The 27,167-nt window shown below is 43.2% G+C and overlaps 1 protein-coding gene across 1 annotated transcript in view; it reads left to right on the top strand.

The window, feature by feature from the left end:
* IGF1R (insulin-like growth factor 1 receptor) overlaps nucleotides 1-27,167 on the top strand; it is a 256,403-nt gene that overhangs the window by 170,809 nt on the left and 58,427 nt on the right. The window contains exons 2-4 of the mRNA XM_011957788.1: nucleotides 13,556-13,868; nucleotides 19,553-19,701; nucleotides 22,246-22,390. Of these exons, the coding sequence (XP_011813178.1) occupies nucleotides 13,556-13,868; nucleotides 19,553-19,701; nucleotides 22,246-22,390 (607 nt within the window). The remainder of the gene's footprint in view (nucleotides 1-13,555; nucleotides 13,869-19,552; nucleotides 19,702-22,245; nucleotides 22,391-27,167) is intronic.

Below are 27,167 nucleotides of genomic sequence, written 5' to 3'. Positions count from 1 at the left end.
TAATTGCCCAGAAGTGGGCCCTAACACTGGTTTTAGGAGATGCAGCCAAAACCACAAAGCTGGAGGCCTCTCCCTCTGAGCTTGGCCTCCACTTGGTCAAAACAGTCCCCAGTTTGTCCCTATGGGACACAGGCCTGCCTTGTTAGGAAATCAGCAACATTTAGGAGCCCACAATACCTCACATAACTCTGTGTACAGTAACAGAGAATGGAAATAGGGCTGTAAGCACGAACAACCAGTCAAGTTATAAATATAGAATACTCTCTCAATTCCACTTTAGTTAGTCATGGAGGGACAGTGTGAGTTTTATAAACTTATAAGGAATATACAAACAGTTCCAAATTTAAAATAACTTGAAGTAACTTTTAAGTGTGTGAAAAGGATATTTTTTCCACCCTGTCCATTTAAGCATCTGTGACAGGCAGTATTAGCAGTATTCAGTGATGGGTGTCTTTATGTACATATGCCTGTTGCTCACAGCACTTGGGAAGAGTTGCAGAATAGTCACCCATTCTGCAGTGATTTCTCTTATTTGTGAAAGACTCCTGAAAGAAAAAAAAAAGATCGTGCTCAGTGGCTCATACCTATAATCCTAGCACCTTGGGAGGCCAGGTCAGGTGGATCACAAGGTTAGGAGAGCGAGATCATCCTGACTCACACGGTGAAACCAACCCCATCTCTACTAAAAATACAAAAAATTAGCTTGGCGTGGTGGTGGGTGCCTATAATCCCAGCTACTTGGGAGGCTGAGGCAGGAGAATTGCTTGAACCCGGGAGGTGGAGGTTGCAGTGAGCCTAGATTGTGCCACTGCACTCCAGCCTGAGCGACAGAGCAAGACTCTGTCTCAAAAAAAAAAAGATGCAGGGGATATGGGTTGTGAGAGAGACACTGTATGTCCATGTGTGAAGAAACCTGGCCCATGATGACCTCGCGCCAGGACGCCGGAGCAGGGCCCATCCAGCCTGGACTCCACAGTGTTCTTCATTGCCTTTGTCCTTGATTTTTTTTGTTGTTACCATTATAGCCTATCTCTCTTTCCCAAATTTATAAATAGGCTTTGAATATGAGATTAAAAGAAAGAATTTGGGGATGATTTCAAAGTACACTAGAATATTTTTTAAAAGAATATTGTTTTATAAAAATGCAGTGATAGTAAAAGAAGTAGAAGGTCAAATTCCACCCCCAGCCGCTTCTTAATATTGGACTTTATTCCTTTGCTTTTCCCTTGCTGCCATCTAAGGAGGCTTTCTGTGATACAGCATCCAGTTCCTCTGCCAGGCATTTCTGTAAAGATGAGGCTCATTCCATTATTTTATTCTCCATCATTAGAGCAGGTGTCCTGCTGACTCGGAGCAGAGGGGAGGCACACGGGGGTTGAACATTCCCTGACAGATTGGATGTCTCTCTTTTTTCCTGGTATCAAAGAATGGCACAATTTAGTCAGTTTGATATAGTTACCAAATCCTTTTTCCTTTCAAATAAATCTAGAATGCAGATAGATTCTGAGATCCAGAAGGGCCTCTCTCCACCAACCTGTGACCAGTGTACCTGTGATTTTATCACTACACATTAATAGAAAGGTTTACAGGGCTAATCTTCCCATGATATGAATCATGAAAGTCAAAATTTATGAATGAAAAGAAGAAGGAATGAGGTGCTGATATATGCCACACCAGAAATAAATATTGAAAACATTACCTATGCTAAGTAAAAGAAGCCAGTCACAAAAGACACTACCTATTGTCTGATTCCATTCATGTAAAATGTCCAGAATAGGCAAATCTATAGAGACAGAAAATATAATAGTGATTGCCTAGGGAAAGGGGGTGGGAAACATGGCTAATGAATGTTGGGTTTTTCTTTGGGGTGATAAAAATATTAAGATTAATTGTGGTGGTGTTTTCAACTTTGTAAATATACTAAAAGCTACCAAATTGTACACTTTAAATGGGTGAGTTATAGGGTATGTGAATTAGATCTCAGTAAAGCTGTTGTAAAAAATGTGTGAAGGAAGGGGGAAAATCATATAACCTATATACCATCCCAACAGCCCAGCTAGAGGACGATTCCTGAGCCGCCTCCTCAGCCTTTGTGTTAATTCTTTGCATTGATGGCTTCTCTCTCTTTACCCTTACTAATTAGCTCTCAAAACCTCTATTTAACAATGATGCTATTTATAACTTTCCTCCTTCTGGTTTCTTGCTTGCCCTTTTTGTGGTGTTTGTTTGTTTTTCTTTTTTCTTAATGCTCTGCCCAGTGTTGCATGTTGGTTCCGGAGGCTTAAGTGATCCAGTGGGCACTGTCAGACGATTATTTCTTTTGCTCATTAATTGAGTGTTCACAGATACATTCAGCAGCCAAACCTTGTGGCATGCCTTCTGTCCCAGGCAGTGAGAATCTACTTGGAACTTGAATATTTCTGTGAGCCTTGATTATATGTACCACCAAGGGGATGGTGTGCGTAAAACTACATTTTTTCTTGTTCTCCACAACAGACTTTGTTCTTTAATTTCACAAATCTGACAGCCTGTAAGATATCATACTGGTACCATAGACAGTTTTCTCTTGATGCCCATGGGGGATTCGTTCTGGGACCTCCCACAGATACCAAAATCCACAGGTTTATCAGCAAGGGTCACTGCTCAGTTGCAACAACTGAAGCAGAAGCTCCTCTCATCAGAGGCAGTTACTGCAGCATGTTCCTTAGGGCAAATATAACCATATATATAAATGACTGTACTATCAGGAGATACAAAAACAAGACCCAGAAAGACTCAATGACCCACAGAGCCAGTTCTACCCAAACAAGTCTTACTAATGAGATTAGACAATGAGAGTTTATTTTCTTCATCAATTCATGTAGCTCAGCAAGACTGAAAACTCTGCGTGCACACTTCTGCAGAGAAGAAAAAAAAAAGTCCTTGAGGGCTCCATTTGCTGGAACTCAATAAATAAAGAAGGCCTTAGTGGGTTCATGTTATCTCCTTAGCATCACCTGGATGCCTGACTCTTTTCCAGAGTGTCATATTTCCTGGGTTTTGTCCTTCAGACTAAGTGGTACACCTCTTAGTGTGGCGGAGAAAAGGGTGCTGTCTTTTTGGATGCATGCTCAAATGGAAAAGTAGCGTGAAATGAACTCCCATAGCCCTTCATTATTTATTTATTTATTTATTTATTTATTTATTTTTGAGATGGAGTCTCACTCTGTTGCCCAGGCTGGAGTGCAGTGGTGTGATCTCGGCTCACTGCAACCTCCGCCTCCCAGGTTCAAGCAATTCTCCTGCCTTGGCCTCCCAAGTAGCTGGGACTACAGGTGCGTACCACCACACCTAGCTAATTTTTGTATTTTTAGTAGAGACGGGCTTTAACCATGTTGACCAGGCTGCTCTTGAACTCTTGACCTCAGGTGATCCACCCACCTCCCAAAGTGCTGGGATTACAGGCATGAGCCACAGTGCCTGGCTGCCCCTTCATTTTAGACAATAGAGACATGCTGCAACCACATACCACCATAAACACAGTGGGGAAAGAGGCTGCAATCAGCAATCAGGAGGATCTGGGTTCCAAGCCCAGGTTTGCAGTTTTTAACAGCTGTGTGCTCTTGGTTCCACCATTTGGTCATCTACAAATGAAGATAATGATACCGCCCCCTTGTGATCATTAGGGGGATTAAGTTAAATGCAGAAATGTATGTGAGATGCTTAATGTATTGCAAGGCACATGGAATATACTTAGTGAATATTAACTGTATATTAATACAGAGTCCTGTATTCAGAATCTCCAGTATAAATTACATTCATATAGTAGAGATTTGAGTAGTTTCTCTGAACAAGAAGACCTAGGAATTTCAGGTGACTAGAAGCTCAGAGTGAGCCAGCTATGTTTGATGATAGTTATTCTTAAGATCATACAGAGAAACTGCAAGCAAGCTGCTTTGGGCAAAAAAGAGCATTGTTGTCTTTTCGTTCTGTCATATTCTACACTGTTCAGACTGCCTCTGTACTGTTAGAATAGGTCTGGGGCATGTTGCATGAGTGGTGACTGAGTAAGGTCTTCAGAGGGAAGCCATGACCATCATCTTGGAATATTGTTTGAAAGTCTGACCTGTACAAAGCAGCACCCACTTCCCCTGTGTGTCAGACGCCTGCATGAGGGCTGAGGAGGGTCCAGTACAGGAAAGCGCATTTTTAATATGTGTATGGAGGAAGTTGGTCAAGATGATTGCTATCTGGCAGTGGAGTAGCACTTCCTGGAAAGTAATGAGTTCCCTTAGACTTTGTTTGAAGGGTCACCCAGGTTTTTGTAAAGAAGTGCTTTAGATCAGTATGCGATGGATAACTGTAAATTTCTCTTCAAATCTTAAGAATCTGTGATTGGATGAAAGGGAGAAAGGACTGCATAAGTACTTGTTGCTGGTAAACTGGGCCAGGTAACTGGGCTGGCAAACATAGCCCTAGAAGCTGCTTGCCTGTTTTTGCATGTCGTAAAGCAGTCCTGCAACCCAGTGTCACCTCAGAGGGACTGGAATGTAGAAGACAGTGAACAGGGACAGTGACAAGGGGTGAAAATACGTAACTCCTTGCCTCTTCTGTATACCCTAGTACTTTAGGAAGTTACCCTTGTCTAGGCTTCTTCCTGTTAGGAAGACAGCAGACTCAAAATCAACCCCTTTCAAAGACTGCAAGATCTCCTTGCACACACTGGACTTGGGAGAAAATGAGAGCTTTCAGGCCTTCTGTCTTAACAGGTTCAGAAAGGTGTGGTCCAGCCCTGTGACTAACCAGCCCTGCCATGCACACTGAGAGTTCTGTTCTGGTGTACCTTTCTGTGTGCTCCTGGGTGCACCCCCAAAACGCTGGTTCTCTTGAAAACCTTTTTATTTAGGTTCAGACAGACAAACTGTGATATCTTCCATTCTGACCATAGAGTGTTTCTTCTGGGTCTAACTACTGTAGTGGGATATTTTCTCTAGAATGAGGTTGTTTCTTTTTGGCATTGAGAAGAGACATGTTGCCGATGTGATTTTCTTTTGTGAATGTTTAAGACACAGAGCTTGCCACTTGAGCTTTCTTTTGCCATGCATAGCTGCTTCTGCATAATGGCTGCAGCTCCAGGCAGAAACCTGTTTGGAAATTGTTTTAAACTCTTCCTGGAATCTCTAAGCAGTGGCTCAGTGGGGTTTTTCTTTAACCATTCCTTAGGATGACCTTGACAAAATCCTCTTGTCTTCATTTTTAGAAAATATTTCTTTACTGTGTGTATGTGCAGCATTTGGTTTTACCTCATGGGTCTAAGCATTTTCAACTAAGCTTCGTTTTCCAAACTAGCAGACTTGTTTAGAGAACTTCAAACTAATATGCCGAGGTACAATACAGTGGCTCTCTGAGCCTGAGAAGCCTGTGCTCACCATCACTCTGTTCTTCACTGTGGTGATAGGGGTGGAGAGTAGTATGTGTGAGAGAACAGAAGCGAGGGCTGATTGAAGATTATTTTACGAGGTGAGAGCATGGTGGCACACCTGTCGGCTGAGTGGACTCAGTGCCTGCCCTGGCCAGGCTGTCCTCCTCCTGTGCCAGCCATGGGCTCCCTGAGCCCTTCTGCGGTCATTCGTGGGTGTTGGAAATAAAGATATCCTTTCTGTCGAAAGTGTTTGCTGGGCTGCCTCTGCCTCCCTGGAAAAGCAGCAGGGCACACAGGCTTCCTAAGTAGCCCCTGAGGGAGGGGCTCTTTTTATTGTCACTCTGGTTAGTTTGAAGACCAGACAGAAGGCAGCAAGGACCAACCCTTGGTTGAAAACTCTTTGCCTTTAGGCCCTCGGTACCATGTTCACAAGGCTCCAGATAATTCCACAAATACATTATTATTGTTACCTAGACTTGGGGAGAGAGAAGGGTGAAACATGGGTCTGGGAATTCACAGATGAATATACCGTAATCCACTGGAGCACATCTCTTTTAAAGGAGTGGGGTATTCTAAAGGAGTGAAGACTCTGCTGGGGGTTGCTAGGCCCCTGTGAACAGTGGTAGCCTTGGCCACGGTGTGTGCTGGGATCTGTCCTGGGTCCCCCGGGCATCCTCAGACCTCCCCCACACCCCACCCACAATCTCCTCTCCATCCATCTGCTGACCACACTTCAGGACATTTCCAGCTCAGATTGCGCCCATACAAACTGCGCGCCAGGCATTTCCGTTTGGATGTGTACACAAAAACAACACATCCCAGACTGAGCTAATCTTTCTGTACCCCTCAAAAGAAAAGTTCTGTACCCAGCGGGGCGCGGTAGCTCACGCCTGCAATCCCAGCACTTTGGGAGGCCGAGGCAGACGGATCATGAGGTCAGGAGATTGAGACCATCCTGGCTAACACTGTGAAACCCTGTCTCTACTAGAAATACAAAAAATTAGCCGGGCGTGGTGACAGGCGCCTGTAATCCCAGCTACTCAGGAGGCTGAGGCAGGAGAATGGCTAGAATCCGGGAGGTGGAGCTTGCAGTGAGCCGAGATAGCGCCACTGCACTCCAGTCTGGGCGACAGAGCGAGACTCCGTCTCAAAAAAGAAAAGGTTCTGTACCCTTCCAAATGGTCCTGGACATGTCTTGAATCTACCCTGCTTTTCCTCATATGCACTTGATCTGGGTCGCTGTGGCTAAAATGCACATCTGATCATGTGACTCCTGCTTAAAATAGTCTTTTTCCTCTTAAGAGTAGTCCAAACTCCTATTGCTGGATTAAAAGACTGTTCCAGGCTCTCCTACCTCGGGGCACACCATCTTTCCTCCCAGTCTCCCCTCCCCTCTGTCCCCAGTGCTTCCATCCTTCAGTCATGCCGAGGTTTTCTTTGTTACCTTTGCTTCTCTTGGCCCACACTCTCTGTCGGCTCTGCCAACATCCATATGCACCTGCTAGCTCCTACTCACTTTTCCAGCTTTGGCCTGGAAGTCCCTTCCCCTGGCAAGCAGCCCTAATCTGCCCTTTGCTTGCTACTGGCTCATATTCCCACTGCTTGTCCTCAGGCTGTGAGCCCTGGGAGGGCTGGGCTGAGTCCTGAACCTGCCAGGTCTATAGGGTGTAACATACCTGAGGCCTGACTGCTAAAATCGAAAGAAGCCTTTCTCATTCCCTCAGCTGAGGTAAGTCCTTTCTGGAGAAGAATGCCCATGGCCTGGGTGGACTTCTGTTTGGACTGGGGGAGGACCCTGTATATCAGTTTACTTAGAGCCCCTTGCTTGCCCTCCCCTCCTCTCCCTTTCCTTCTCCTCCTTGTGTTGTCTGATGGTCAGTTCCTCTCCTGGCAAGGCAAGAGAATCATAAAATCTCTTTGGACCATGTGTGTCTCTCTGATGCACTTTGGAGGTTGAAGCTCACTTTCATGAAGTTAGGAGCAGTTAATACTCCTGCATAAGGATGCATGCCTGCTAGGGAAAGCCTCCCTGTGTTTATATGGAACAGCGGTGTGTCCCTTAGGGCAACCCAGAAACAGCTGAGACAGCCCTAAACGCATCTGTATTTTGATTCAGAAGCTTTACTTATTTGAACATCTACAGAAATAAGTTCTTTCCTCTAGAAATTATCGCGGATAAAATTGTTTGCATTGTAAAATATTGTATGGCCAAGTGACCCCCCCCTTTCATGTTTTGTTCCTTGTGAAGAGGTTGAGTATCTTTTTTTTTTTTTTTTTTTTTGGAGATAGAGTTTCGCTCTTGTCCCTCAGGCTGGAGTAAAATGGCATGATCTAGCTCTGTCGCCCAGACTGGAGTGCGGTGGTGCCATCTTGGCTCACTGCAGCCTCCGCCTCCTGGGTTCAAGCAATTCTCCTGCCTCAGCCTCCCGAGTAGCTGGGACTGCAGGTGCCTGCCACCACACCTGGCTAATCTAATTTTTGTATTTTTAGTAAGAGATGGGGTTTCGCTATGTTGGGCAGGCTGGTCTTGAACTCCTGACCTCAGGTGATATGCCTGCCTCGGCCTCCCAAAGTGCTGGGATCACAGGCATGAGCCACCACGCCCGGCCTATGGTGTGCTTTTAAAAATGGTTTCTCCAAATTAATGATTATTTTTTAAAAAACTCTGGCAAGAACAAAAACAAATGGTTTTTTAAAAAACTCTAGAAATAATTTGATACATTCAAGGACTCTGGAGAAGGAGAAAGTTAAAGGCTGATGCATGTGACTCTTTTTCCTCTTCCCCCAAGGAAAAAAAAAAATGAAGAGAACGAGCTTTTAAATGCAGTGCCTCATTTTTATGTGATCGCGACCCTGAACCAATCCTTTTAGCGGTGGATGTGGGACATATTGTTAGCTTTTCCAACAGTTTAGATGGGCCTTTGTTTTTATTGTTGGTCACTAAGAATTCCAAGGAATAGAAAGATCTCATGGGCAAAATCAGTTTGCTTTTTTCTCTGTATATTTGTTAGTTTATAGCAGCTTCTGCTTTCCTCGTATTTTTAAAAGCTGAAATGCCTTTAATCGCACTCAGTGTGTTTATTCATAGAAGCCAGAGAAGAGGGTCCCTTCCTTTCCCCCATAGCGCTGTAATGGAAATTTGGTACTAGATGAAATTCTCAGTTTTGGCGCTCACATGGAACAGCCATCCATCTGCTGGCGAGACACACTGCCCGGGGCTTTTCAAGAAATCCCTTAATGGTCCTGAACACTAATAATATTTATATACATTGAGATGAGACAAAATTTACAGCGGGCTTCTGGAGCTGGCTCCAGGACTCTAATCCCGCACTTGCTCGAGTTCTCTTGCTTGCCTCCCAGATTCTTTCAGGTTGTGCTTCAGTGAGGGGAGCATGGTGGCCATCTCTGGAGCAATGCTTATTTACACAGTTCGTCCTCTAACAAACACATCACCTTTCCTTTTGACCTTCCCCTTTTCTCCCCATCACATTCCATTGCTACTCCCGCATAGAGCATGTGTTTATGCATAGTTTGCATCATTTAACACAAAGGAACCCCTTGATTTGTGATCATTTTAAGAAGTTCCTCTGTATGTAAAGAAAATGATTTTTCCTGGTTGGTTTTACTGAAGTTCCTTCAGAAATAGCTCCCACCACTGAAACAAACCCGACTTCCCCAGCCTGTGTATTGGTTGTGGCACGAACTGACTGACTGGATGATACAATTTCACTCACTCCTTTGGGAGGTTTCAGGGGACCACTGTTCAGATGTGTGGGAAATGCAGCATATGTCTACAAGTACTTTGTCAAGTTTTTTTTTCTTTCTTTCTTTCTTTCTCATCCTGGAAAAGCCCGACATTGATATTTAGGTATAACCATTTGCAAGCAAGTGCAGAGGGACATTTTTCTGTTCTTTTCAACATTCTTGAGTTATTACTACTGCATTAATAGCTACTTGATCTTAATGTCTATTACACATCATTTTATGTAATGTTTTCTTTAAATTGTCAGGGAAAGGGATTCTGCAAGTAGATGTTGGTCCCCCCAGTTAGTCTCTGATGATGACGGTAAGATTCTCAATCAGTGTTTCCTTCCTCTAATGACAAAGCATGGTGATGGTGATGTCTGAAGAGCAACCTCCAGGGACTTCAGTGCTCCGAGATGGGTGTATTCTTAATACTGCTGGCACACACCTGATGAGCAGGAATGTGAGAGTTGTTTCTCTAGCCAGTTTTATTGAACCTCACAGATCTATTATACAACGTGAATTTTGTGGGAATAACATAGGCTGGAAGTCTGCTCTCTTCCAGCCTGGGCCCTCTCTCTTTTCAGCCCTGTCCTCTCTGATCATCATGCCCCTTGCACTGCTGCCAGGTAACCTTTCTGATACGAAAATCTGGCCATGTTGTTCCCTTGCCTAAAACTCTCCATGGTTTCATATTATCTACAGTTGGGCTAAACCCTTTTGGACAAGCCTTCAGTGCCTCCCTGAGCAGTGGTCCCTGGCCTTCTTCATTAACACCCAGCCCTTGCACCCATAGTGACCCCGTTGCTTTTGCAAGCATTTACATGTGATTGCGCCTACCATGTTCTTTATTCCTCCCTTGCTCATCTTTCCACTTTCAACTCCACAAAACCTTCCCCAGCACCCAGAAGTCCAGGAAACACCAGGCAGCTCCACTCACTCCTGTACTTGCTGTGTCGTCCATTCCTTGGGGACAGGAATGGCACTGGTCCTGCGTGCATCTCTCTGGCACACAGGTGCAGCACACATTAAATAGTTGCTAAATGAATAAATGAAGAATAGATGGAATTATATTCTGTTGTTACCAGTTTAAAAACATGAAATTGGGATACCCAATTTCAGTGTGTCTTTAGATCTTGGACCTTGACGTCACCTCTGTAATGGATATATTTGAAATTATTAACTGTCTTCAAGTGGGGGCTTGATGATAGAGAGTGTGTGTGTGTGTGTGTTTACAGCAAATATGCTAGGTTTGTAAATTCAAATTTGTGTTATCCTCTTCAAGAAAGTCACCTTGTCAGACAGCATATATATCCCAACATGTTAGGAACTCATAAAATGCATACTTTTTTGATGTGATCAGAGATGGGTAACTCCTTATTACTTGTGGGTTAGATTAGTTTTTGGAAATAGCCTGGAGTCATTGAGAGCCAATCCTTATCAACAAAATGGCATAAACTGACAGGAATGGGTTTCTTCTTTACTTTATAGATAGCTCTGAAGACATGTCTCAGTTGGGATTAGTTCAGTTGCATATATGAATAGCAGTCATTGAAACAAGATAAAAGTGTATTTTCTTGCATCTAAAGATGTCTGGAGTAAGCAGTCCAAGGTTAGCCTAGCGACCCCACTCTCGTGAGGTACTAAGTTCCTTTTATCGTGCTTCACCATTCTTGGTGTTTCACCTTGTGGTCCAAGGTTGGTACTTGAGCTCCAAGCATTACTACTGCATTCCAGCCAGCAAGGAGGAGGATGGCCATGCCCTCTCTGTTCTCAGGAGTCTTCCAGGAAGTTCCAGTCAAAAAGTTTGTTTATATCTCGCTGGCCAGAACTTAAGTCATAGGGACACCTCTAGCTACAAGGAAGACTGGGAGATGTAGTCTGTAACTGGATGGCAATATTCCCAACTAAAAATTACTGAAAACAATAAGAAGAATAAATAATGGAAGGCAGCCTGTTGTTTCTGTCAAAGGATGACTTCAAAAGAGAAAGTTGCAAAAGTATTTTAAACTTGACAGTATCACAGCAATTTTCTTCAGAGGTGACACTGTTTATTTGCATGTCCAAATTCTGATATCTGTTTTCAAGTTCACCTATTTGCAGCAAGATAGGAACTCTTGGAGGCAACTAATGGGTATATAAACTGGTACAAACTTTCTAGAGGACAGTTTAACCCAACAAGATGAATTCTGGAAATTGATCCGAACGAAATGTTAAGGGTGCTCATGAAGATTGCTTCGCTGATTGCAATAATAAAAAGTAAAGGAAATATCTTATAGTTGGGAATAGGTGTAACTTACGATACAGTCTACAATGGGATGTAGTACTGCTGTTAAATGTTTGTGGAATTCACAATCTTTTGTGCCAAGAAAAAAAACTTTCAGAATGGCTTGTCCTTTTTATAGATACTTGTATTTAAGAAAGGACCAGGGAAGGTCTGCATGAAGATATTAATAAAGGGGTCACTTGTGGGTACGTGGACTTACTTGTTCTCTATATTCTCTTGTTTGTGATCTCTGATTTTTTTCATCGTGTATTTTTATTACAAGAAAAAACGAATTCTAGAATCTCCACTCAGTATTGCAGGTCAGAGTCAAAAACATACACATTTAAATAATTTTGTATTGTTTTCCAATTTGAGGATAAAGTAGGAAATGTATAATGCAAACCAGATTTCATATTTTGTTGATTTATACTTAATTTACAAGTAAGACTAACAGCCCACAGAGTGTGATCATGACAGCATTGTTATGGAAATAAATGCCAGCTCATCTATTTGGGATGTACACCATGGATCTGTGGTTATTAGACACTGATTTTTTTTTTTTTTTTTTTTTTTTTTTGAGATGGAGTCTCGCTCTGTCTCCCAGGCTGGAGTGCAGTGGCCGGATGTCAGCTCACTGCAAGCTCCGCCTCCCAGGTTCACGCCATTCTCCTGCCTCAGCCTCCCGTATAGCTGGGACTACAGGCGCCCGCCACCTCGCCCGGCTAGTTTTTCTTCGTATTTTTAGTAGAGACAGGGTTTCACCGTGTTAGCCAGGATGGTCTCGATCTCCTGACCTCGTGATCCACCCGTCTCGGCCTCCCAAAGTGCTGGGATTACAGGCTTGAGCCACCGCGCCCGGCCTAGACACTGATTTAACTTTAGCACATGAAGAGGCTTAGAGGAGATGGCTTCTAATATCCTGTGGTTCCGTGGGCTCAGAGATACTACTCACCCACCTGTCAGAGGCATTGAAACCAGAGCAACTCCATCTTGAATAGGAGCTAGGTAAAATGAGGCTGAATTCCAGACGGTTAAGGCATTCTAAGTCATAGGATGAGATTAAAGGTCAGCACAAAATACAGGTCATAAAAACCTTGCTGATCTAACAGTTGCAGTAAAGAAGCTGGCCCAAACCCACCAAAACCAAGATGGTGATGAGAGTGACCTGTGGTCGTCCTCACTGCTGCACTCCCACCAGCGCTGTGAGTGTTTACAGATGCCATAGCAGCATCAGGAAGTTACCTTATATGGTCTGAAAAGGGGAGGTATGAATATTCCACCCCTTGTTTAGCATATCATCAAGAAATAACCATAAAAATAAGCAACCTGCAGCCCTCCAGGCTGCTGTGTCTGTAGAGTAGCCGTTCTTCTGTTCCTTTACTTTCCTAATCAACTTGCTCTCAGTTTATAGACTCACCCTGAATTATTCTTGCGTAAAATCCAAGAACCCTCTCTTGGGGTCTGGGTCAGGACCCCTTTCCTGTAACAAACGCATGTTCTTGGACTTGAGAATGACCCTCAGACATGGTGACTTCTTGGTCATCTTACAGGTTAGGATATCATGGCTTATTTGGGGTAACACCTTTGATATCATCTAAGCCAACAGAAATTTTCCTGAAGTCATTTTGAATGCTATCATCTTTACTATAGAGTGTAGTTTAATCATTTTCAAAATAAGCATTTCTACACACTAAGACTTTAAAAGAGTTTTCAGTAAGGAACATATTTGAAATGCAAAGTGAGCATACACAATGCCTTTTAAATTACTAATGAACCATAGGGTTCCTGTAGGGCTTCTACTGGCTCACCCATGCCTGAGGCAACCTTCAAAAGTGAGTATTATCTCCCTCATTTTACAGATGGGAAGAGAGAGGATCAGGATCACAGAAGCTAATGGTTTGTCCTAAACAAGGAGTTCCTAGGACCGGCTGAACTTTAAATATATCTACTCTCTGGAGGTCTAAGTGGGTTGAAAGGACAGTGGTTGGGGAGAGGATTTCGTAGTGTGTTTTTGTATTGTCTCCTCAGTGAGCGATCTGGTGCTGGTGGTAGCAGTGAATGACCCAGAAGGATGCTGGCCAGGCCCAGAGAAGGCAGTGCCGCCCCTACCTGGTCTCACCTCCGTCTCTCCTCTGTCTCCACAGTGTGCCCGAGCGCATGTGGGAAGAGGGCATGCACCGAGAACAACGAGTGCTGCCACCCCGAGTGCCTGGGCAGCTGCAGCGCACCTGACAACGACACGGCCTGTGTAGCTTGCCGCCACTACTACTACGCCGGTGTCTGCGTGCCTGCCTGCCCGCCCAACACCTACAGGTTTGAGGGCTGGCGCTGTGTGGACCGTGACTTCTGCGCCAACATCCTCAGCGCCGAGAGCAGCGACTCCGAGGGTTTCGTGATCCACGACGGCGAGTGCATGCAGGAGTGCCCCTCAGGCTTCATCCGCAACGGCAGCCAGAGGTCAGTTGTGGCCACACATGTGGTCACTACCCGCCCCCACTCCACCTGCCACCCTGGCACAGAAAAGTAGACTGTCAGTTGTTTCATCTGGGTGCAGCCCTCAGGAAGTTAACTGAGGTGGGTCAGTTTGAGAGGGCTGGCTTACCTTAAATGTTTGGTGAGATTCTGGGAACACTTGGCATGGCTTACTGGCCCCCCTCACCAGTTTGTTTTGTATTTTAAGTGCATACTGCCTGGCTGTTTGAAATTAAGTATTTGCTTGCTGGTTTCAATACCCAGAGTTCATGGTCTCTCTGGGTACTTGCCAAGCTGGCATCTAAGAGAGGACTATAGTTTTAGATTTTCCTAGTCTAGGTGTTGCTAGCCAGGTGAGGCTTTGGAAATGCAAGAGAAAAGACAGGCCAAGCCTCCACCACCATCCTTGAGACCAGCAAGCAGACCTAAACATCTTAGTGCAAGAGCCAGCAGCAGCTCAGAGTAAGCAGTAGCTTAAAATAAGCAACATTTTCCCATCAGCACTTCCTTCCTCTCATCCCCCTCTACCTTGACCCTCCCTCAGTGCTCATCATGTCCTTCATTTTCCTTCCTGAACTTTGAGACTTCACTTGGGAAGCAAAGAATTTCCTTATGGCCAGGCACGTGGCTCATGCCTGTAATCTCAACACTTTGGGAGGCTGAGGTGCATGGATCACCTGAGGTCAGAGTTTGAGACCAGCCTGGCCAACGTGGTGAAACCCTGTCTCTACTAAAAATACAGAAATTAGCCAGGTATGGTGGCACATGCCTGTAGTCCCAGCTACTCAGGAGGCCGAGGCAGGAGAATTGCTTGAACCTGGGAGGCAGAGGTTGCAGTGAGCCAAGATCACACCACTTCATTCCATCCTGGGCGACAGAGTGAGATTCTGTCTCCAAAAAAAAAGGAGTTTCTTATAACAAATGCCATCCCTTTTGTACATGTCAACTGGAGTTCTATAAATTTGTCGTTGGTTTATGCTTTTGAAAATAAGATGCTAACATTGTTTAGAAATGTGGTAACTATAACTTTGAAAGCAAAAGAAGATTGGGTTTATGCTTTTGAAAATAAGATGCTAGCATTGTTTAGAAATGTGGGAACTATAATTTTGAAAGCAAAAGAAGATTGGAGATTTCGGGTTGCTGTTCCCTTTCCTGGAGCAGAATAAAGAACTTTTAGGGGCTCACCCCTGTAATCCCAGCATTTTGGGAGGCCGAGGTGGGCAGATCCCTTGAGCCCATGGGTTCCAGACCAGCCTGGGCAACATGCAAACCCCATCTGTACAAAAGATACAAAAATTAGCTGGGCGTGGTGGCACACACCTGTAGTCTCAGCTACTCGGGAGTTGGAAGTGGGAGGATCACCTGAGCCCTTGAGGTCAATGCTGAAATAAGCCAAAATAGCCTTACTGCATTCCAGCACAGGCAACAGAGACTGTGTCTCAAAAAAAAAAAAGCTTTTAGGAAAGTGCTGTTTTAGTGAACAAAATGCCTTCTTCGTGATTAGCACCAAGGGGCCTGTCTTTCTGAGTCTGTCAAAATGTATTCTACAAATATAAAAATATCGGCCGGTGTGTGGTGGCTCACGCCTGTAATCCCAGCACTTTGGGAGGCTGAGGTGGGCAGATCACGAGGTGAGGTCAGGAGATAGAGACCATCCTGGCTAACAGGGTGAAACCCCGTCTCTACTAAAAATACAAAAAATTAGCCAGGCCTGGTGGCGGGTACCTGTAGTGCCAGCTACTCAGGAGGCTCAGGCAGGAGAATGACGTGAACCTGGGAGGCAGAGCTTACAGTGAGCCAAGATCGCGCCACTGTATTCCAGCCTGGGCGACAGAGTGAGACTCCGTCTCAAAAAAAATAAGTAAATAAATATCATTTATCATTAGAAAAGTAGATGTTAATTTTAAATATAATTTTTGCTGCAGTTTATTTCTATAAAGTACATTGAGCAAGTGTTCATAAAGGGGTTCTTTTTCTAGTGTATTATTTGGAGATGCGCTTCTACTGTAGGTTTACCTTCAAATCAAAGATAATACTCATTTTCTTTTATAGTATTAAATGTAGAGCGACTTTCTGCCTCTTATAATTTGTATAACCATTAGGATAGTGACAAGAACAACAAAATTACTCTGAATACTTTAAAATGATAAATAGGCCAAGGACTTCAGTGAGCTGCAGAGGATACATATTATGTCCAAAATCAGTCTACCGCATTGTACTTACATTTTGTTGGCAGCCTTCGAGTGTAAAAGGGCCTTTACTGGTACACACCTCGGGCCCAGGGGCAGTGTCTGGAACCAAGTTGAGGCTCAGCCACTATTCAGACGTCACCTTGCTCCTTGGGGTGGGGTTAGGGGAACGGTAGCTTGTCCATGAACTCAGTTTGCTATCATCTTTGTTTTGTGAATACATTTTCTGAATGACATTTGGAGGCCTTTGGTCATTCTGCAGCCACCAGAGTTGTGGCAAAGTGGGAATGCTGTCCATTTGACGGTGTTGTTTCTTCCGCTTTAGCGCACTCTTCAGAGAATTGAGCCATTATTTCCCCTATTCATTCTTACAGTCCATTCAAAACTATACATCTACCTTTTTGTTTAAAAATAAAACACCATAAAGAATAATAAATTCCCTTCTCTCTGCCTATGAGGCTTACTTAACAATTACTTTAAAATATTTATTTTTTTATCTTGTTTATACCTTCTCTATACCATAATGGATTTGAGGAAGCTTAATCTATAAACATGTTATCAAAACATTTCTTAGAAAAACATTTTTTGCCCGATGACTCCTAGACTTTTTACCAAAGACGATTGTTTCCTTTTTTTTTTTCTTTTTCTTTTCTCTTTGATAGACTGGCTGTGTCGCCCAGGCTGGAGTGCAGTGGTACGATCATAGCTCACTGCAGCCTCAAATTCCTGGGCTCAAGTGATCCTGCTGCCTCAGCCTCCCAGAGTGCTGGGATTACAGATGTGAGCCACTGTACCCAGCTTCAGATTTTTCTATTTGAGTGAAAGATGGAGAGAAACTAAACATACACTTACGTTACAGCCCAGCAGTTGTAACCATGGATATTTATCCCAGAGAAATGAAATTTATGTCAGTACAAAAACATGTACACCATCGTCCATAGCAGCTTTATTTGTAATAACCCCAAACTGGAAATCACTCAGATGTCCTATGATAAGTAATTAGTTAAACAAACTGTGGGACATCCACACTGTGGAATATTATTACTCAGCAATAAAAAGGAACAAACCACTGAAGTACACTACTTGGATGGATCTCAAGAACGTTATGCTCTGTGAAAAAGCCAACCTCAAAAGATCACGTACTGTATAATTCCATTTATACAACATCCTCAAAATGACAGATTATAGCCAGGTGAGGTGGCTCATGCCTGTGATCCCAGCACTTTGGGAGGCTGGGGTGGGTGGATAACCTGAGGTCAGGAGTTTGAGACCAGCCTGGCCAACATGGTGAAACCCTGTCTCTACTAAAAATACAAAGTTTGGCCAGACATAGTGGCTCATAACCTATCTCAGCACCTTGGGAGGCTGAGGTGGGCAGGTTGCTTGAGGTCAGGAGGCCAACATGGTGAAACCCCATCTCTACTAAAAATACAAAAATTAGCCGGGCGTGGTGACCCGTCTCTGTAATCCCAGCTACTCAGGAGGCTGAGGCAGGAGAATCACTTGAACCCAGAAGGGCTGAGGTTGCAGTGAACCAAGATTGCGCCACTGTACTCCACCCTGGGTGACAGAGTGAGATTCTTGTCTCAAAAAAAATACTAAAGCCAGGCATGGTGGTGCAAACCTGTAGTTTCAGCTACTCCAGAGTCTGAGGCAGGAGAATCACTTGAACCCCCAGGAGGTGGAGGTTGTAGTGAGCTGAGATCATGCTACTGCACTCTAGCCTGGGCGACAGTGAGACCCTGTCTCAAAAAAAAAAGACAGATTATAGAGATGGAAAACAGATTAGTGGTTGCTAGGTGTTAGGGACATTGGGGACTAGGTTGGGCAGGGCAGTGAGTATGAACAGGTAGCATCAGGGAGAACTGTGTGGTGATGGAACAGTTCTGTATCTTGATTGTAGTGATTATACAAATCTACACAAGTGATCAGTGACCGAGCACCATGTGGGCATGCGCGCGCGCACACACACACACACACACACACAGAGTTAATTTCCAGGTTTGATATTGCATTATCATGATGTAAGATGTAGTAACCATTGGAGGAAATTGGGTGAAGGCTATGTGGGATCACTCTGTAACTTTGTAAATCTTTGCAGCTTTTTGTGACTCTGTAATTATTTTAAAATAAAATGTTTTTTTAAAGGGAGAGTGGGAGTTTATAGGGTATGTATATAAATTAGAAACAACAGAAGACAAGTAAACAAGTGCTGAAGGAAGCCCCCATCCCAGGCTAGAAATGAGAATGGTGAGTGCAATGGTAGAGGAAGGACTCCCCATCTGTGGGTGGGTCCAGTTCCTGCAGGAGCCTTCTGGAAGCCATGATCCCCATTCTCCCAAACACGCAATAGGAAAATACCAGAGAAGTTTTGTTTACCTATTAACTTTTAAACAAAACAGAACCCTACATCTTTGTCTGAGATAAAAAATAACCTTCATAGGTAGGGGGAAGGGACATTAATAAAAAGAGCTATAATTTACACTGTTTTCTTGAATGTTTTTACTTCATGAAATTTGAGAGATGATATAAGAACAATAATGTACATGTAATGTCTCCCCAACTTACCATCCTGTTAACACACACATCGCATAAGGTCGTATCATTTGTCTTGTTTGGAAATCAATTCAACTTTCTGACCCTTGTTCTGTATATAACTATAGATCCCAAAGGTTCAGCTGCTAGGTTAGCCTTTTGTCTGCTATTTCGTAAATAATGGCAGGTAAGCAGGAAAAGTGCCAGTCTTACTTGTCCCTGACTCTTGGTGGTTTGTGGCATGTTCAGGATAGCATTTGAAAAAAGAGCTCATTACAAAGTAATGGAAACCCCTTGCTTTTATTGTGTATGCAGCGAAAACAACATTTGGATCAATTTACAAGTTTCTGCAAAACACTGTCAAGAAATAATTTCAGTTGTGCTTTAGCAAGAAAATAATGGATCTGTGCTATACCGCATGCCTTTTGGCATCCGTCACTGGGCTTTCCTGAGACACTGACTGCAGGAGCTGGACTACCGTTAGGCAGAGACACTATAGTCCCTTTGCTGTCCCTGTCTTCTCTCCTAGCTACTCCTCCAGGTACACAGGCCAGGGCCACAATATCAGAAAGCAGCTCTGTGTTCCTCCAGAGAACCCCCAGAGCTTCCTTTCTGCAACACTATCTCTCCCACATGGAACCAGCTGGCTCATCAGTCAACAGCCTATGATACACAAATGCCTTGAGGATGCATCATGTATTTTGTCTGGAAGCAAGCAACACGCTCTTCCTTTGTAGGCTCTTTCTCCTTTTGGTTACAATGTGAGTGGCTTATCTTGGGTGGGCTTGGGAATGATATACCATGTGACCACACGAACAATTCAAAACAGTTGCTTTTTCTAGTGTATGCTGTAATAACAATAAAAAGCATATCCTTACGACTTTTTTAATGCAAGAAGACAGACTCAATTATCTGTGTTTTTGATTTTTTTTTTTTCTTCAACAGCATGTACTGCATCCCTTGTGAAGGTCCTTGCCCCAAGGTCTGTGAGGAAGAAAAGAAAACAAAGACCATTGATTCTGTTACTTCTGCTCAGATGCTCCAAGGATGCACCATCTTCAAGGGCAATTTGCTCATTAACATCCGACGGGGGAGTAAGTACTTCATCCCACTGGAAAAATGGCTAGATCTCATGGTTTTCTTTTGTTGATGCTTTTCATGCTCCCGTCCCTGAGTCACCACTAAAATATGGGCTTAGATAAACAACATGGTGTGTAAGCCTCATGCATGATGTCTCTTCTTTGAGTTTCCCTAAAAGATAAAAAACAGATTGAAAGGCAATCTGTTTTTTAGCCATTGGCACATCATTTATTCCTGTAAAGAGGGTCATCACTCATCTTTTTGTTAGTCACATCTTGCATAGGAGAGGCAAGCCCTGACACATACAAACCCCAGAAGAGACCATTGGATCAGAGGTGTGACTCAGCAGACTCAGCAGACTCCAGCTGTAGCCAAATCCACACATCTTTCAAGGCTAAAGAGTTTTCGTTACTTCAATTTACTGAGAAGACTGAGCAAAGGGAAGTTTAGTGGTATCATGTTAAACTTTTATGAAGTCCAAAAGAATGCTAGATTTCCAAATTTACTTGTGAGAGACAAAAGGATACAAGTATGTGTCATTGTGTACGTAAAGTTTCAGTCTCACCCCGGTACAATGACCTATATTTGCAGTAGATGGCATTCCTGGTAAGTTGTTTCTAAGTTGGATATATGCAAAGGATTTCCCACTGACTTAGCCTGCGATCTCTTCACTTCTTTGTTTTTTTGTGTTTGTTTCTTCGTTTTGTTTTGAGACAGAGTCTCACTGTGTAACCCAGGCTGGAGTGCAATGGCACAATCATAGCTCACTGTAACCTGGAACTCCTGGTCTCAAACAATCCTTCTACTCAGCCTCCCACGTTGCTGGGACTACAGGCACACCCTACCATGCCTGGATAATTTAAAAAATGTTTTCACTTCTGATTTTTTCATTGCCAAGGGCTTCTAGTAATGGTGCCTTAAATTCTCTGCTACTGGGACCACTTGGTCAAGGTACTGATAGTTTTGATAGTTTTATAAGCTAGAATAAATACTGTAAAAAGACTTTCAAGTTGAAAGGAATTTTTTGGGGAAATCCTTTTATGAAGAATTTTTTTTTTACAGTTTGAGAGGAAAAATAATGTATTTTGAGAATTTGCTTTTCCTTAATATTTGTTAAATGAATAAACTGTTTTCTTAAGGTTTAGAAAGGACAGAAGTAAGTTTTTGCTTATTTCTTCTGAATTTGTTGATATCCCTTGCTGTTGTTCACAATATACCCACTCCCAGTCCTCCATGATGAAGATAACTCTGTTCCCCACAACTAGGGCTTCCCTGCTCTCATGGTACTTCTGAAGTTTAATTCTTTTGGCTGTGTCTGCATTTTCTCATTTACTTTTAATTTGCTTATCCCTAGAACATACCTTTTGAGTGCCTAAACTTTTTTATCTTCCTCTGAAGATAAAATTTCAATCTGTGAATTAAATCCATGGAGAAGTATCATTTTATGAAGGAATTGGTGCATATTTATGTATGATGATGAAATGTGTCTTCCGGTTTATGTCCATTGCAGGAAATAGATTGGATTTAGGATGATGGGACATCTCATTAGAGGGGAAATTTCCTGATCTTGACTAAGGCATACTTCCTACCCCACGTTTAAAATTCGGGATCTCTTCCTTAAAACATCAACTGCATACAACCTCTCATCTTTTCAACTTGAATTTCCCTTTAATTTTTCTTGGAAAGCTGTTAAATTAGATGTAGGGCTTTATCCTTTAGTACCCTTATTTTATTTGTATCAACTCAAAGCAAAATAGAGCCTTTTATTAAATATGTCTTCATAAATTATACACAGTAAAATCCCATTAATTGAACCACACCCAGTTCATTATAGTCTTTATTAAAATTTTAGCATTAGTTGAACTGAAAATTGGTTTTTATTTACTAGGGGAAAGGGTAGACTAAACAAGATGAAAGTAAACCTGTTGTTTGCATATTATGTTTGTACATCTGTATTAGCAACTATTTTTCCTACTATTTTCTAGTTCCAAAGGCAATATGTAAATATTATAGAAAACTTAGCAATGCAGAAATGAATTTTTAAAAATCCCTCATAGATAGCCATTGTTAACATTTTGGTATATTTTCTTCTAGTCTTAGTAAAATGGAGCCTTTAAATATAGATTCCTGTATCTTAGGAATTAGAAAGGCAGCAAAGGCAGTTCTGAATGAGACGGAGAAAATGTTGATTTAGTCATGCCCTTGTACTATGGAGGCCATACTGTCTGTTGACAGAGCATATTAAAAGACATTCCCTACAATTGTCAGCCTTAGCTAATTGCCAGTCTGGTATTTATGATCAGCTTGAGAGCTGCAGTACCCCCAACCTCCTAGAAACTTGCCTTCCCCTGCCTGGGAGGCCTCATTCCAGGAGTGGTTGTTGCGAGTCAAGCCAGGGAAGCATGCTTTTGTCAGGGAATGGCCAGTCCTGTGCTGGGAGCCTGAGCATCTCAGGGGGCACCTGCCATTGAATTGTTCTCACTTGTGTTTGTAAGAATCCAAGTGTGTCACCCTTACACCAAGTGAGCACACAATGACACGATCCCCTTTCAATGTAGATAACATTGCTTCAGAACTGGAGAACTTCATGGGGCTCATCGAGGTGGTGACGGGCTACGTGAAGATCCGCCATTCCCATGCCTTGGTCTCCTTGTCCTTCCTAAAAAACCTTCGCCTCATCTTAGGAGAGGAGCAGCTAGAAGGGTAAGTGCCCCAAATTTCATGAGCTGATGTTCTCCTATTACAAAATAAGCAGCATACTTGTAAAACTGTTGCTGAGGTAAGAGCCTTCCCTGCCTTGTTAAATAGAAGAAAGGAAGAAGCCTCAGTATTGCCTGTGCTGCTCGAGTAGGTGTTGGGTAGAGTCATGGTTCTCCATTCTTAGGAGGTTGCTGTTTTGGAAAACAGATGTTTTCCCCCTTACCGGATTTTGCCTTGTCAGTCAAGGGTTACGTGTCTGACTGTGACCAGTGAGACGGCAGACTTGGGGCAGACTTGGTGTTCTTGGGGCTTTTCTGCCAAGACTGACAGCAGTTGATCTGGAGTGCTCACCTCCCTGTGAAATCATTCACACAACCCTCATCTGCTTCAGGATGCTGTACTCTACTATGCACAACTACTCCATCTCTTAAGATATTGAAAGTGAGAGCAGCGGAGGAGCGTGGGCAGTTCGTTTTGTTATAAAGAAATCCAGATTCACAAGATTGTTTTTATTGATTAGTTTACAGGATTTGCACTATTGATAGAATTTTTGCCTTGGCACAGGAGTGCTTTGTGATAGGAGTTTTAAAATAATCATGGGCTTTTCACTGGAGGATAAAAGCTGGTGCTTATTGCATGCACAATTGCTTTCCAGCCATCAGCCTGTGTGTACCTTTGCATGTGTACTTTTCTCTTAAATACTCCCTTTTAAGTACGACTCTTGCCTGGCTTTAAGCGAATGCTTCAAAATAAGAGGAGTTATCAATTAAGGAGTGAATTCCTACTAAAGAGAATTTGGGAAAATAATTTAGGAAAAAAAGAGGCGAGAAGGTCATGGGAAAGGTTGTCCTTGCAGATTTATCTGCCCCAACTGGATAAAGTTACTGCATAAGGGTTTCTTTACAGCCTCCCTGTTTTTCTCAGACTAACTCTTGGTCAGTCTTAAATTCTTAAAATTCCATCATCTGATAGAGCTAACAAGAGCAGGCAGCTCTTCATTCCATCCTTGAAAAGCACAGTGTCTTCCCCACTGGGAACACCAATCCTTGAAAAACTTCTTTCTCATTGCAAATCGAAGGAGGCTACCACTGCGCCCAGCCCCAGACTCCTCAGTCACTTACCTGGCAAGCTGAGGTCCTACCAATTTAAGGTGATGGTGATTGTTCGTTGTATTAAATTTTAAAATGAATTTTTTATCCGCCTTTTTTTTTTTCTAAGTAGGTTTGTGTTTCTGGAATCCCGGATATCTGTGAGCTCTTTTTCTTTAGCAGATTAGTAGCTGTCAGATTTTCCTGTTGCTTAATGATACACCTTCTTTTTTTTTCTAGTCTAAGCAAATGATAGACATAAAGGTGAATGCTGAGAGGAGAGTTTAATTTCTATTAGGAATTATGTGATTACCTTTTCATGGAGTGTTAACTAACTGTTGTGCACTTAAATGTAGCTAGAAATTAAAGCCTGATTTTTATTTGCAAGAATATTTATGATGTCTTTCTCATTATCTGAAACTTGCATAAAACCTGAAGTATCAGCAAAATCTTTTAAGGATGCATGCTCAGGTGTTTGTGAGGCTTCCCAGGTAAGCCTCGGCCCCTGGCCTGCTCTTACCATTTTAGATGCAGGGGAGGGCAAGTGGGCCTTGGGTTTTCCCTGCTGCTGCTGCTCCCCAGTAGCCCTGCAGCTCCAAGGATGCCGGCTCCAGCCTTTCATTCCTGCATGCTGCTTCTAAGAGGCTCTCTTTTGAGCTAGGGCTCTTAAGAATCTTTCACCTCTCAATGGGAGCTCTTTTCTCTCACCCTGTCTTCCTGGCACATGACCACAAAGGTATAGCCCGTCCTCACAATGATCTCCCCAAGAGCTCTGTTTGCTTCAGGTGTTGAGACCACTAGCAACACCTCAGCTGTTCATTTCTCCTTAGACTCAGGGACAGAGTTAGGTCTGGCCCCTTCACTGGCTGCCCTCACTTCTTCTGCAAGAAGGGAAGAGTCAGAGCGAGAAAAAGAAGGATACGATACGATAGACAGATAAACATCAGCAGTGCAAAGCAGAACTCGCAGTGTTACAAGGGAAAGAGAGAAATGTGCCCTAGGCATGGAGAAGAGCCAGATACCTGAGAAGATCAGACAGGCTTCTGAGGAGGTGGCATTTGAGATGGGCCTTGAAGGCTTTCGGGAAAAACTTGGGGAAAGCAGAGGATTGAAGTGAAGAAAGGCAATTCGAGGTAGGGTGGCAGGAGCAAAGGCAACAAGTTGGGGCATCCTGGGGCCTGTTGGGCAACTAACGCTGGAGAGGTGGGTGGTACTAGAGTTACGTAAGATGTTTTGCACCCAGGTATAAAGGGTTATAATTTAGGTAGACCATGGAACATATTCAAGGCTTTTGAATAGAAGAGTGTTAGCAGAGCTGAAATTTTTATTTCAATATGCTTTTGGTTTAAGCCAAGATAACTTTTATCCCAGTGTTTCTCAAACTTTGCTACACATTATGGAATCACTGGGGGTGGGGGCGGGGGTGGGGTTGAGAAATCCTGATGTTCAAGTTGCACCCCCACCCCAATTCAATAGGAGTGTTTGGGATTAGGATCCCGGAATCAGTGCTTGTCTAAAGATCCCTAGGTACTTCAGCAGGGAGCAAAGACAGGAAACCACTGCTTTATCCCTTCATTTCTTCCCATGTGCATATCACAAAGCATTTTGACGGTTTTTTCCTAAGTATTTTCCCCTCACACTGCTGCCTAATGTTTTAGAGGTTCACCCATGTTGTTACACGTGTCACACTATTTTCTTAAACTTCTTTTTTTTTTTTTTTGAGGTGAAATCTTGCTCTGTTGCCTAGGCTGGAGTGTAGTGGCACTGTCTCGGCTCACTGCACCTCTGCTTCCTGGGTTCAAGCAATTCTTCTGCCTCAGCCTCCTGAGTAGCTGGGATTACTGGCACGCACCACCACACCTGGCTTATTTTTGTACTTTTAGTAGAGACGATCTTTCACCATGTTGGTCAGGCTGTTCTCGAACTCCTGACCTTGTGATCCACCCGCCTCGGCCTCCCAAAGTACTGGGATTACAGGCTTGAGCCACCATGCCCAGCCTTCTTGAACTTCTTTTATAGCCAATGATAACATAAATGTTTCCATTTGGTTCAATAGAATGAAAGTTTTGTAGCCTTTTGTTTTTGATGGAGAACAGAACAATTCAAGATACAGAGATCCTTCAACTCTGACAACCTTGACTTTCCAAAATATCACTGAGATCCCTCTCAAAAAGTCTCCTGAGTCATCCAGAACAGAGAATTCAAGCATTTTACCTAGAGCGGAGCTCTTATTCCTCACTCAGAGCCTGTTGACTTCTATATCACACTCAGTGTGAGCTGATTTTGCAACCGAGTGACAAAAGCTATAGTCATGGTTTCCTCAAGGACACCACTAGGGTGTATTTCTAGAGTAATGACCTTAGACATTAAGAAAATCAAGGCCGCTCTGCTGTTTACAAAGGAAACAGGTTTTGTAATCCACATGTACATGATTTTTATAAAATAGTTAATTTTTAAGCTCTTAAATAAGAGAATATTTTCACTATCTGGAAAGTCCCCTTGTTTGGACAACCTTGTTTCCTGATGGCATCAGGTAACTAAGGAGTTAAAATTTCACATTCTTTGGTGCTACCAAGGATTGTTGCCTTGAAAAGAAGAAGGAAAAAGTAGATGGAGGGTGGTGAGTTAAAAGAATTGACAGTCGCAGATAGGCATTTCTATGCTTTTGTTCCTACCACTTGACTTTGCAACACCCAGTGCTTTGTAATACCTTCTTGGAGCTCTAAGGCTGAAACATGGCCGCTCTTTAACATTTCCCTGGGACTTTTGGAAAATATACACTCAACCCTGTGACCCAGGAATTCCAGGATCCACCCAAGAGAAATGAAAACATGCCCACACAAGACTTGTGTATGAATTTTGGTAGCAGTATTACTCATAATAGCTTCCTGGGACTCCCCTGACCCCCAGGCCAAAAAAAAAGACCCACTGGAAACCATTCAGATGTTCATCAACAGATGAATGGATAAAAAGATAAATTGATAAACAAAATGTGGCACAAAGGACAACTGACTACTCAGCAATAAAAAGACGTGAAGTATGATGCGTGTTACATGGGTGAACCTCTAAAACATTAGGATAAGTGAAAAGGAAAAATCCAGACACAAAAGGCTACATATTGTATGACTCATTAGTATGTAATTTGCAGAAAAGGCAAAACTATAGAGACAGAAAGCAGACCAGGGATGCGGGGAAGAGGCGGAGATTGACCACCAATGGGATTGAGGGAACTCTTGGGTGATGGAAATGTTCTGAAACTGAGTAGTGGACAGTTGTGTAAATTTACTGAAGCTCATGGAATGATGGGTGAATTTTTTTTTCTCTTTTTTTTTGAAACGGAGTCTCACTGTGTTGCCCGGGTTGGAGTGCAGTGGCACTATCTCGGCTCACTGCAAGCTCCACCTCCCGGGTTCACGCCATTCCCCTGCCTCAGCCTCCCGAGTAGCTGGGACTACAGGCGCCCACTACCATGCCCGGCTAATTTTTTGTATTTTTAGTGGAGATGGGGTTTCACCATGTTGGCTAGGATGGTCTTGATCTCCTGACTTCATGATCCGCCCGCCTCGGCCTCCCAAAGTGCTGGGATTACAGGCGTGAGCCACTGCTCCCGGCCTGATGGGTGAATATTTGATAGGTAGATTATACTTCAGAAGTAAAGCTATTTTTAAGAAACACCTAACAAACAAAGAGGA

Source organism: Colobus angolensis, unplaced genomic scaffold (assembly GCF_000951035.1).
Source record: "Colobus angolensis palliatus isolate OR3802 unplaced genomic scaffold, Cang.pa_1.0 Scaffold112, whole genome shotgun sequence".
In the NCBI taxonomy this organism is placed as follows: domain Eukaryota; kingdom Metazoa; phylum Chordata; class Mammalia; order Primates; family Cercopithecidae; genus Colobus; species Colobus angolensis.
The sequence above is the reverse complement of the archived record's forward strand: the minus strand, read 5'-3'. Positions and strand labels throughout refer to the sequence as shown.